The sequence below is a fragment of the Macaca mulatta genome, chromosome 1 (genome assembly GCF_049350105.2).
Source record: "Macaca mulatta isolate MMU2019108-1 chromosome 1, T2T-MMU8v2.0, whole genome shotgun sequence".
In the NCBI taxonomy this organism is placed as follows: Eukaryota; Metazoa; Chordata; class Mammalia; order Primates; family Cercopithecidae; genus Macaca; species Macaca mulatta.
In genome coordinates, this window is record NC_133406.1 from 60,805,394 (window position 1) to 60,817,628 (window position 12,235).

At 52.8% G+C, this 12,235-nt stretch overlaps 1 protein-coding gene and 1 long non-coding RNA gene across 2 annotated transcripts; one reads left to right on the forward strand and one right to left on the reverse strand.

The window, feature by feature from the left end:
- Positions 1-3,078: 3,078 nt before the first annotated feature.
- Positions 3,079-6,461, reverse strand: MYOG (myogenin). Its single transcript, XM_015119869.3, has 3 exons — positions 5,453-6,461; positions 4,598-4,679; positions 3,079-3,980 (listed from the first exon to the last, which is right to left on the reverse strand). The coding sequence occupies exons 1-3, from the start codon at positions 5,996-5,998 to the stop codon at positions 3,859-3,861; spliced, it is 750 nt and encodes a 249-aa protein (XP_014975355.1). The 5' UTR covers positions 5,999-6,461; the 3' UTR covers positions 3,079-3,858.
- Positions 3,744-8,315, forward strand: LOC144341186 (uncharacterized). Its single transcript, XR_013417974.1, has 3 exons — positions 3,744-3,928; positions 4,324-4,525; positions 6,446-8,315. It is a non-coding gene; the product is annotated as an uncharacterized LOC144341186 (long non-coding RNA).
- Positions 8,316-12,235: the final 3,920 nt, after the last annotated feature.

The window sequence follows — 12,235 nt, forward strand, 5'->3', positions numbered from 1 at the left end:
GTGAGAACTGGACATCATGGTTCCATCTGCACTTGTATGGAAGAAGAATCTAGGTGTCTTTCCTTGAACCCTTTCCTTTGCTCCCTCTAGGAATGTTCCAAGCATTGAGGGGCCAGGAGCCCAGATCCAAGTGGGGACCTGTGGCTGAGGGGGACAGGGATGAGGCACAGCCAGAATCGTGGAGGGGCTATGATTGGAGTTCCCACTCAGGACTGGGTTGAGCTTCCTTAGCCAAGATCCCGGCTCAACCTGAAGTCTTCCAGGCCCACCCTCAGGCTTTTCTGCCCCAGCCTGGGGTCCAGAAACCCGGGGAAGCCCAAGGAACCTAACATGTTGGGGTGGCGTTTTATCCAGGAAACAGATACCTGAGCTGAGGGGTATCTTTTCCTCTCACCCTCTGCCATCCCTCCGCCGCCTCCCTCTCCAGTTGATCCACCCTGTCTACACCTGCAGCACTTAAGAAGGTTTTCCAGTCTACCAAATAAATTACTCTGAGAGGTTAGATCCCTAGGAATGCTTATCGGAGTGCCACAAGTAGCACTGTAAGCATTCAGTTCACACCAATTATCTCAGCACTCTAAGAAGTTCCTATTTACACACCAACAATTGGTATGCCAATTTTAAGTAATATTTATCTTTTCATTGTAGTGGATTCCCTAAAGTCCATTATTAGGCAACATTTGATTAACCCGGTTTGATTTATTGTAGGTGCTTCCAACTAAAGAACACATTTGAGCTAATCTCCCTAAAGAACTCCAACTCATTATTCATTAATTGGAGTCTTCTCTGTAATTCTGTTGTGAAGATTAAGCATTTGCTAATTTAAGGAAGTCCCCATGTGGCCGGGCACAGTGGTTCACGCCTGTAATCCCAGCACTTTGGAAGGCCGAGGCGGGTGGATCACGAGGTCAGGAGATCGAGACCATCCTGGCTAACATGGTGAAACCCCGTTTCTACTAATAATACAAAAAAATTAGCCGGGCGTGGTGGTGGGCGCCTGTAGTCCCAGCTACTCGACAGGCTGGGGCAGGAGAATGGCGTGAACCCGGGAGGCGGAGCTTGAAGTGAGCCCAGATCGTGCCACTGCACTCCAGCCTGGGCGACAGAGCGACTCCGTCAAAAAAAAAAAAAAAAAAATTCCTCCTGCTTTGATAACAACTGTTTATTCTGTGAAAATAACGAGTGAGGCTGGGCTCCTGCTTAGCAGAGTTTGCCATTCACACCTGTGGAATTCTAGCAAATTGTTTTTCCCTTAAGGACTCAAAGACATGAAAAAGTAAGTAGACAGTGACTACACTCCACCATGGTAGGGATCTATTGCATCCAGTGTCATTGCTGAGGACTGTTCATTCTTTCCAGAGTCTGAGCGAGACCCTCACTGTCTAATTGTCAGAATAACTGAAGAGGAGTAGACTTAAAAAAATATATCCAGCAGCCCCAGAACCTGTGCTTCAGCAGAGCTGAGTGCCTTCCTTGGCCAGCCCTTCTTACCCCAGTGAGAAGGAGGGTGAGGGATGCGCAGGTCACAGCTGCAGGTGACAGGGCTGTTTCCACCCTAGGAGCGCGGGAGGTGCCAGAGGCAGAGGAAATGAACTTGAGGGGAGAAGATCCTCCATGAATGTGTTCTGAGAATTTTTAGGGGGTAATAAAGGAGTAAATGTAGATTCCAGAGCCAAGGCATTGCAGCCAGCCCAGTTGCCCTCCTCATTCTCCAGGGCAGTGAATTAGAGCTAAGAGTCATGGAAATGACCTTGGTCTTCCTCTCCAGCCCCTCCAAGGGGGAAAGACTAAACTCAGTGACACCAAGTTGAAAAGAAGAAAATCCCACCAATGGGAGCAGAGGAGGCCAATTTGGAATTCCCAATAAGCCCTGCCTGACTGGTTTGGGACAAGCAGGCAGTGGGGGAGACCCTCCCTTCTGCACCCTCACCTGAGTTCTGTGAGTCTCCAGAGGCTTCTTCTGATTGTTTTCCTTAGGCAGAGTTTCTGAAGAAACTGGGGGGGCACAGTGTTAACTCTCCTCTCCAGCAGTAAGGTCAGGAGGGTGGGTGTGGGAGAGATGGCCCAGCTGAGCTCAGAGCGGGTGCAGGGGGGTCGCTAGAGCCTCAGGCAACACTGGGTTAAGTCCATTGTCAAGGGCCCCAAAGAATTAAGTAGGGCTGGAATGTACCATGCTCTGAATCCCTGCTTTGGTAATGATTCTGAAACTTATAATTTGCAGTAAATCAGATGAACTTAGCCCCAAGCTGTTGGAATTAATAACGTTTTCAGTAGATGTCCATGTTCCGTTTGAATTCTAGCTCCTGTTAACTCCCCAGTTAATCCTTGTGTAATGTCTAACCAAAAATCTCTGTTCTCAATTTCCCACCCACCTTCTACCCTCAGGAAGCTAATATTTGAAAAATAGCACCCCAAATGAAGAGAACCCAGCTTCTCTTCGATTGTTCTTTGTGGACCCCTTTACCCTCCCCGAGCTAAATCTGAATCTCCTTCATGCTGGGAGCTGCAAGCAGGAACCACAATCCCCTTCTGCCTGGAGGGAATGGAGGAGAATGGGGAGGGGCCATGCTATTTGGCCAGCAAGGAAATGACAGTGTCTGACCCCACTGCCTTCCTCACCTCCCACTTCTCTATAGGGCTCCTGGTATTGTGACACCAGGGCAGAGGTGGGGACTAGGGAAGGGAAACCACAACTTCTAGCTCTGCACCCTGGCTGTAGGCTGAGCACTGGGCTCACGAATTGCTCAGTTAACTGAAACCGCAGGACCTGTTGGGACATGACGCAGAGCACAGCAGCCTGTGAGCAATGGCTGTGAAGTATAGTCCTAGCCAGTTGTCCTCCGTGTCCCACAAGGATGTCTGTGGAATCTGGTCTCCACCTAGACTGAGGTCTAGACATGCTCGACTTCCTTCCTCATGGTGAAAAGAGCCGGGGTCCCCAGTGCCTAGTGACCACCAGCAAGATGAGGCCCTCAGCGCTGTGGAGCCCCGCCCACTAGGGTGTGTCTGGACTGCTCAGTGGGAGGGGGCAGGGCTGTCAGTCATTTCCCTCCCTCTGCATCATCACCGACACTCTTCTGGCAACCAGTCTTTATTCATTTTTTAAAAAAGGAAATCCAAATAAGTTAGCAAAAAAAAAAAAAAAAAAAAAATACAAAACAATGGCAAAACCACACGATGCTTAGTTAACAAAAGAAATCACCCCCAAGAGCCCCCAACCCCCTTTCCCTGCCTGTCCCCGGCAACTTCAGCACAGGAGACCTTGGTCAGATGGCAGCTTTACAAACAACACACAAAACAAAACAAAACATAAAACCACTGGAAGGTTCCCAATATTCACTGCAAAAGTTTGGCCCCCCAGGGACTTGGGAACAGAGGATTGTTTCTCTCCCTTTCTTTTCTCTCAATTCAGGGCAGGCCCAGCCCAGCCACTGGCATCGGGAAGAGACCAGAACAGGAGACGTGCACAGCTTGTCCAGGTCAGGACACTGTCTGTGTCTCTCAAACCGTTTCACTTAGGGGGTGGAATTAGAGGCCATGTTATGATAAAAAGGAAACTCCTGAGTTTGCCCCCTGAACTGGGGCATACATGAGGGGGCGCTCTGGTCCCCTGCTTTACCTTCCTGGAAAGGGGATGCCCTGTCCTCTAAGGAGGCAGCTGAATGAGGGCATCCAGTACCTTGCTGGGGGGTGGGTTAACCTTACATGGATGAGGAAGGGGATAGTCTGGCCTATGGCACCCCAGAGCTGGCTTCCTAGCATCAGGGCAGCCTGGCTTAGGAGGCCCCTGCTACAGAAGCAGTGGCATCTGTGGTCAGCTTGGGGGGCTTGCAAGGATGCCTGGCTTGGCAGACAATCTCAGTTGGGCATGGTTTCATCTGGGAAGGCCACAGACACATCTTCCACTGTGATGCTGTCCACGATGGAGGTGAGGGAGTGCAGGTTGTGGGCATCTGTAGGGTCAGCCGTGAGCAGATGATCTGTAAGGGGAGGTGGGAAGGTGGTACCTGGGTGAGGAGTGGGGGTTCTTGAGGCCCAGAATAGAGGATGGGACCCTTGGGGTGACACAGGTTTTCCAGGACAGATGGGGGATAAAGCTCCGGAGTTCTACTCCCTAGTCCCTGCCTTTCCCCATGCTCTGTGTGTGTGTGTGTGTGTGTGTGTGTGTGTGTGTGTGTGCGCGCGCGCGCCTCTTCTCTGAACTCCCCTAGTGAGGTAGGGTTTGGAAGCAGTCACTCAAGTTGGAGCAGGATGGAGCTCCCCAGAGACTGGACCTGCCCTTTGCTCGGCCCGGTTTTGCAGCACTGACTCAGCACTTCGCAGGGACCCCTGGGGCAGGGACATTGTCCTCTCTGTGGAGAAGGTCAACCACCAGGCATCAGCTGGGGAGCTGCAGGAGCCACTATCACTCCTTTGCTGGTCAAGACTGCAGGGCTACACAGAACCTCCCAGCCCACCCTTTGGGTCCTGGAGTCAGCAGGTCCCTGGAGAGACCCAAGGGAAGAGGACCGGAGCAAGGAATAAGGTAAGAGGGAAGAACGCCCAGGGAGGGACTGAGGGATTGGAGTCAAGGTTACCAGGGTCAAGCCTCACTTACCCCCGGGGTTGGCGCCGAACTCCAGTGCGCTGCCCCACTCTGGACTGCAGGAGGCGCTGTGAGAGCTGCATTCGCTGGGCACCTGCAAGACAGGGCGAAGGCCCAAGGTCGGGGCACAGCCGTTCTTTGATGTGTCTCTCTGCCTAGTCCCAGTGGGCAGAAGCACCTGTGGTGGGGTTGGAGGGTGGGCCACAGGCTGTGGCCTTCCAGCCCAGGCCATCCCCAACCCCAGAATCTTAGTAACCAGCTCCTCTCATGTCCTAGAGGCCCTGCTTCCAGGCCTTCTTGGCTTCCATCCTGAGTGGTGGTTCTGCCCTCACAGGACCCCAGGTTAAAGGTCCCTGGTTCTCCTGACTCTGGTGATAAGGGTGATGGAGACAGATTTTCTGGCCCAGTGAAGGTCACTCTGTGCAGGCCTGCTGGAGTTCCAATGAGACTGAGTGGGTTTTCTCTCTGCTCAGCCACACCCAGGATGGGGGTGGGGCAGGGGGCAAAGCAGCCTTCTCTGGTGAACTTGGCCTGGCTTTTTAGGCTCTGACTCAGGCTCTGCGATTAATCCTCACCCTTACCCGGGCTGACTGTGGCCTTGCTCCTGATCCTTTCTTCAGTCCTGTGTTCCCCACCCCCACCCTTTCTGCACTTCCTCCTCACTGCCTCTATCTCGTCTGGAAAGAACACAGGACACAGGGGGTCAGCTGGATAGCCCAGCTCTGACCAGGGAAGGGCTCCTGAAGCCCCTCGACCCTGTCTGGCACCTGCTCCAACCCTCTGAGCCCCTCTTGGGGTCTTGAGGCTGTCCAGGTGCCTCCCTCTGGCCCCCTCCCCCTGGGGCAGGGGGACGGGATGGCCACTTACCCCTGGCTGGGGCCCACCCCCGCCCCGGTAGCGGAGGTCACGCTCCTCCTGGTTGAGGGAGCTGAGCAGGGTCTGGAGGCGCTCGATGTATTGGATGGCGCTGCGCAGGATCTCCACCTTGGGCAGCCGCTGGTTGGGGTTGAGCAGGGTGCTCCTCTTCAGGGCCTCGAAGGCCTCATTCACCTTCTTGAGCCTGCGCTTCTCCCTCAGTGTGGCCGCCCGCCGCCGGTCCACGGACACCGACTTCCTCTTACACACCTTACACGCCCACGGAAGGCACTGGCCCGGACAGTGCTCGGGGGTGCCCAGCCCCTTGTCTTCGAGGGGCCCTGGGGTCTCGGGGCTCAGGGTGAGCTCCGTCCGCTCATAGCCTGGTGGCTCGAAGCCCTGGAGGTGGACAGGCAGGTAGTTTTCCCCGTCATAGAAGCGGGGTTCCTGGTAGAAGTAGGGGGATGTCTCATACAGCTCCATGGGGTCAGAAAAGGCTTGTTCCTGCCACCAGACCCCAAGCTCCTGCAGCCCCTCACGCCAACTGCTGGGTGCCATTTAAACCCTCCCCGCTGGCATGGAACCAGAGATAAATATAGCCAACGCCACAGAAACCTGAGCCCCCTCTAAGCTGTTGCTGCACATCAAGACGTTTACAGTGGATTAGATGTGATTCCCCTTCTCTCTCCCCCATGGCCCCCACCCCACCCAGCCAGCCTGTCCCTGGCCCAGGCGGGCTCCTGTGCACGGGTCGGGAGGCCGTCGGGTGTAATTTGATTAGTTTTCATTTCTCAGCAGCCCCTGTGGGGCAGGGGCATTGGGGGAGGACACATTCCCCTCTCATCTGCTCCTTTCAATTACTCCTAGCTGGGCGGCCTGCCTGCTCTCTCCTTGCTAGTCCCCAAGAAGCTGGTGGGTGTAGGGGGAGGAGGGAACAAGGAAGGGTAGGCTTAGGCTGGAAGAGGCCTTAAGAGCCAACTTATCCATCTCCCTGCTTCCTGACAGCACCTTAACCACACTACATCAGTCGATGAGACTCTTAAAGACCTCCCTCCCGAAAGAATGGGACTGCTTCAGATTCTGGGCATTCATGGGCACTCAGTATCCAGGGATAAAAGGGATCAAGACTCAGAGCAGCTAATAGATTCCACTTTTGGGGTTCCCAAGCAGCTCTGACCTGTATGTTCTCTTAGGTCTCATGTGATGGGGGGTAAGTTGAGGCAAGAGAAATTATTTGGGTTTTGGTTTTCTTGGCAGGGGTCAAGAGAAATTTTCTCTTTAATACAGCGGCCGTGGTCAGAGCAGAGATTAGAATTTACAGCTTACACGTGCCACCTTCCCCAGAGCCGCAAGGTCAAGATGTACTAAGCTCCCTGTCTCCTCCCTGTCTCACTCCGGACCATTGATCTGTCCTTCTATGTTACCTCCTCAACTCTTTTTCCAACACCAGAATTTTCCTGACTCATTACTGTGGATGGGGGTGAAAAAGGAGAAAAAACAGAGCCCTTCAAACTCAGTTTAAATCTCTTCTCTCCTTGGCCATCGGGCTTGGTTGTTCTGCCTCTTCATCTGAGCCATCAATTTTACATGTATCATGCAGGTCTCAAATGTCAGGTGGAGCAGGGACTGTATAATCTTCGGGCCTCTCAGGCCATGGTCACCTCTCAGTAGGTGCCTCAGGGTCTGAGAGGACAAATTCTTTCCAATGCAGTGGGCAGACCTCAGACACCAGCAGTGAACAAGGCTCAGTCTTAGGGCTGGGGATTATAGGGACACCCCAGACAGGGTCCCTGCCCTTGACCTTACCATCTGGTAGACAATGGTGGTCACCTCTTTCTACCTAGCCCCTGATGACCGAATCTCCTCCCAGGCAACCACTGTTCAGCTTCTGCTCACGTCAGGAGACAGCCCCTTCCATTGACGTGCAGCTTTGAGCTGCAATCTTCTCCCTCTATCTTTTACCCTTTGTTCCTAGTTTTTTCCCTTAGGCCCCATAGACCAAGTCTGATCTGTCCTGCTCCTCATCCTATGACAGATCAAAATGACAAGTTCAAGCCGGTGGCAAGGACAATGAGAGGAAGGGGAACCCTGCTGGGGACTCAGGGGAGATTACAAGGGAGATGAGATCTGTGCAGCATGTGAAGAACCAGTGTTCCTTCCTCTCATTGTTCACAGCAGGGAGCCAGGAGAATTCTGATGTCCTTTTGGGATAGGAAACGGGGGGAAGGAGGGAACATAGCTGAACAATAAAAGAGCCCTAAGCATGTTGAGGGAGAACAGTGAGGTCTTAATTCTGTTCTTGGCCTTACCAGCATGATAGAAAGTAGCAGCATAGACTGGGTGTGGTGGCTTATACCTGTAATCCCAGCAGTATGGGAGGCCGAGGCCGGTGGATCATGAGGTCAGGAGTTCAAGACCAGCCTGGCCAAGATGGTGAAACCTCGTCTCTACTAAAAATACAAAAATTACCCGGACATGGTGGTAGGCACCTGTAATCCCAGCTACTCAGGAGGCTGAGGCAGGGAATTGCTTGAACTCAGAAGGCGGAGGTTGCAGTGAGCCGAGATCGCGCCACTGCACTCCAGTCTGGGCGACAGAGCGAGATTCTGCCTCAAAAAAAAAAAAAAAAAAAAAAAGAAATTAGCAACATAGGTACTGTGTGGGTTCTAAACTTTGCTTTCCCCTGACAAGCTGGGCTGAAGAAGAGTCTCTATTTCCAACACATCCCTTGCCAAACAAAGAAAAAAGAAAAAAAAATGCCTCAGTTTACACTCCAATCCTATGAGCCCTGAGAAAAGAAGTCATGTTGAAGCCACTATAGGAACCCCCGTATTTGCGTCTTTTGTTATTCCAGGATCCAGTGTGACTTACCTCTAAATAATGTGTCTTCTTCCTCTAAAATGGAGGCAGAGCTGGCTTGCTCTATGGTGATTTCAAGACCTTACTATCTAGTTGGTGAGCATGGGCTGACATGTCAAAGCTGGATTAGAAGACAAGGGAGAGCTATGATGATTCCACAGCAAACATGGGGGCTGTGATCAATTGCAAACCAGTAGATTCTTCAAAAGCGTTTCGGGAATTTTTGGGACGGCAAAATCGCTGAAGGCTGGGGCTCTGCAAAAGGCTTGGGGAGCATGCTGGGCCAGCTCTTGAGAACTGGTAGGATTCGGATGAGGAGAGAGGAGCAGGGGAAGGGGTCTTTGGGTAGGCTGGTTTGTATGGAGCTTGGGGTTCAGGTAAGGGGGCGATTGGAGACAAACTTGCACAGAGGGGAGGAGGCCCAACTGGGCAGGGAAGGACTTAAGAGCTGAGGCAAGGAGACCACACAGAACAGCGTGATGGTCATCCAGGAATGAGATGATGAAGGTCTGAACAACCCCCTCAGAGGCAGGAGGATGAATTCGACTGGGAGAGGGCGCATGTTTCAGACTAGCAAAGGATGGTGAGTATGCACGCAATAGGGGAATGGTTGTATTAAATGATAATGTACTTGGCACATGGATACTCCTGGTAAATGTTATTCCCTTTTCTTGCTTTGTCTTCTCTTCTACTTCTGCGTGCCCTGCAGGGGACCACAGCAGCAGGAATGGAGGAGGGAAAACCTGGCTCCACCCTGGGTGTGTTTATTCATTCATGCATTTTTTTTTTCGATCAAGTACCGTGCATTCAGCACCTTGTGCCAGGTGCTTGGGTTACTAAGACATGCCCTCTCTGCCTTCAGTGTGTTCACTGATGCGTAAGGAGAATGAGTTCACAAAGTCATCTAACCAAGGTAGAAAGAGCAGGCTAGAGAAAGTGCTGATGTAATCCAGAGAAGGAATTTATTCATTCACTCCATCTGCTCAACACACATTTACTGAGAACCCACTCTGTCAGTTCCCCGGCTGGGACCTGACCTGGGGCAAGAGCAGTGCCTAGACTCGGCGCTTGCCTGCAGAAGCTCTGTCGGGCATGCGTTTGGCCTTCTGTCTGGATGATGTTTGCCTCTGACCAAACATGAGGGCAGAGCCGGGAGGTTAGGGTGACCTTGTGTGCCTGGTTTCTGTGAATCCCTGTCTGTGCGTGTGTTTGTGTATGTCTGACTACAGCAGCGTGGGGACCATGTCAAAGCCCAGCTATGGGGCACAGACCCTCCTAGGACTGAGCTGATAGAGTGAACCAGGTGTCTTTGACCTCTCCATACCCTGATGGTGGGGGGATTGGCCCTTTACCCATCTTGTTCTTCTCTCAGAGCCAAGCTGTGGAGACGCCTCATCTAGAGGCTTGGTCCTCCTCCCCCCGCACCCCCACAAGCTGCCCTCTGATGGATGGGAACACATTGGTGCCAAGCACAGAACAGCCTTTGTGCTCCGCCACCAGCGGCGATCCATCAGCTCCAACCTGACAGCAGGGCGTCCGGCCCTAATCCCCATCCCTGCTGGCTTGGGCACACAGGGCCCCCTGCCTCTACTGTAGCCTCCTCCTCCAGCAGTCCTGCGCCCTCCAGAGGAAGCCCTTATCCCCTGCTGGGGCTCCAGAGCCACACTGTTGGCTCCCCCACCCTGACTGTCTCAACTTGATTCTGTCTGTTTGCATGCTGGGCTGATGTCATTTGCATGGTAGCAGCTGGATTTCAAAATGCTCAGAAATCCCCTTCACCTGCTCCTTGCTCCGTACTACCCCTTCTGCTGCACACCCAGTCACAGCTCTCTGGCCTTCAGCATCTTCTAGTCCCTGCTGATGTTGCAGGTGGGCTGACCTGGGCTGCATAGTACTTGGCTAAAATCAAAGCAAATTTTCCATTCTGGAGTCTCATGCACTTGGGAATAGAGGAGCAAGAAGGAGAAGGGTCTGGAAGGGTGGGGGCCTCTCGCTACTCCAAACAGGTCTCCCACCATATATTTTCCTAGGCTGGATAGGATGAGGTGGGGGGGGTGGGGGGTGGGAGGTGGGGGAGGTGGGTGGCAAATGCATGTGCATTTCAGTAGGACGTAGATGCATAAAAATTACATGCAAATCAGCACTGATTATTTGTGGGGCAGTAGCTTTGCAGCAGAATGAGAACAGATCACAGAATCACAGAATGTCAGAGCTGCAAGGCAGTCTAGAATCCACTAGTCCACCTTCTTCCTCCACACGTGGGGAAATGGAGGCCCAGAGAAGGGAAGTGACTTGCCCAAGGGTACAGAGGATGAATGTCAGAAGTGTGAAGAGTGCCTGTTCTGAATCCCGGAGCCTCCTCCCTCCCTGCGGCTGGCAGGTGAGGAAGTGTAAGTAGTAAGCAGCAAGTGAGTAGATATTTCCCGGTGGGCCTGGGGTCACAAGTAGGCAGACAGTGAGGGGTTGGAGAGTTTGAATGGAGGGTTTGGAGAGGCATCAGGAGAGGTGCTGCTGAAGAGATGAAAAGAAGATGCAGGAGAGGTGTGAGAGAGAGAGTGGGCTGGAGGTGCTGGGCAGAGGCCTGAGGGATTGAGACAGGGGAGATTTGGAGGCAGATGCCAGGATTGAGATGTGAAGAGGAGGGGAGGGTCCCCCCTCCACCAGGCCTCTGCAGCCACACATTGTTTCCATGGAGGACTGAGCATCAGATGACCACTGGGAAATCCCGTCCCTGCCTGGAATCTGATGCCCAGAGCCAGGATCATTCTTCAAGAATTTCTGGCTTTAGGGTATGGGAAGGTGCAGACCTGGAGGTGGAAGGGGTTGGGTTGGAGGAGAGTGGGTGAGGGTCAAGGGGAGGTGTTTGGTGGAGACAAAGCAGAGAGCTGGTTTTAAAAATAACCAGCACTGGGCTCAGCAGTGTGAACTGGGGACCTGGCTCTGGTGGGGCCTTTGGAAATGCGGGCGGGGATTTCTTACAAGAATCCTACATTCCTATGGGAACAGGGCCTTCGGGCCTTCAGCTCCTGGTTAGGACAAATACCATCAGGATGTGGAGGGAAAGTAGAAGGAGCCCTGGATAAGGCAGTTCGTGTTGCTGTCCTGTCTCCTCTTTGGTTCTCAATTTCCCCATCTGTAAACCAAGATGCTGGACTGACTGGTTAGGATGCCTTTTGTTTGTTTGTTTGTTTTCCTGACTTAGCATGTGCATCTGGAGGAAGTGCTCATGGAATCAGGGCAGGAGGACTGTTTTGTCTGAACCAGGTTTAGCCCCGAAGAGTAGACTCACAGGATCAGAGACGGTAGATTTCCTAGAGATACTTTGTCCTTTTCCCATCTCCACTTCGGCTCCCAGGTTTAACCTCACTGAAAGGTAACCAGATGGTTCTCTGGACCCATTTCCACCTACTTAGAACTGCTTGGCATATATTTGTCATACTCACCTCTGGATTTGCCCCCCTGGCTGTCCCCTTCCCTGCTACTCCCTCCCAGCCCCGCAAATCTGCCCTCTCTGTGGGTTCAGAAGCCTTAGCATGCCGCTACCCACTCCATTCCCTGGACTGCATCTATTTCTGCCCCTTTGACAAGTTGTAACATATTTGCAAGCAGCTGCTGCCTGGGTGGAGATGCCTTTGCTCTCCTCCCAGCTCTGCCCTCTCCTCCCCAGTCCCTCTCCGGACAGCCACCCCTTCCCAGAATGTGCCCTATGACCCTCCCTACATTCTCCTCTCTGGGACTCAGACATCCAACATTTCCTAGGTTTCTGCAGGGGTGGCCAGGGCTCTACACTGACACAGAGGGAGCCTTCTGGGATAGAAAGTCATGTGGCCAGGGGTGGGGTCAGATCTCTTCTATGAAGTCCCAGGCTGTATGGTTTGAGGCAATTCTCTTCCCACTGTGGGCTTCATTTTTCTATTTTTAAAGTGTGGTGATGAA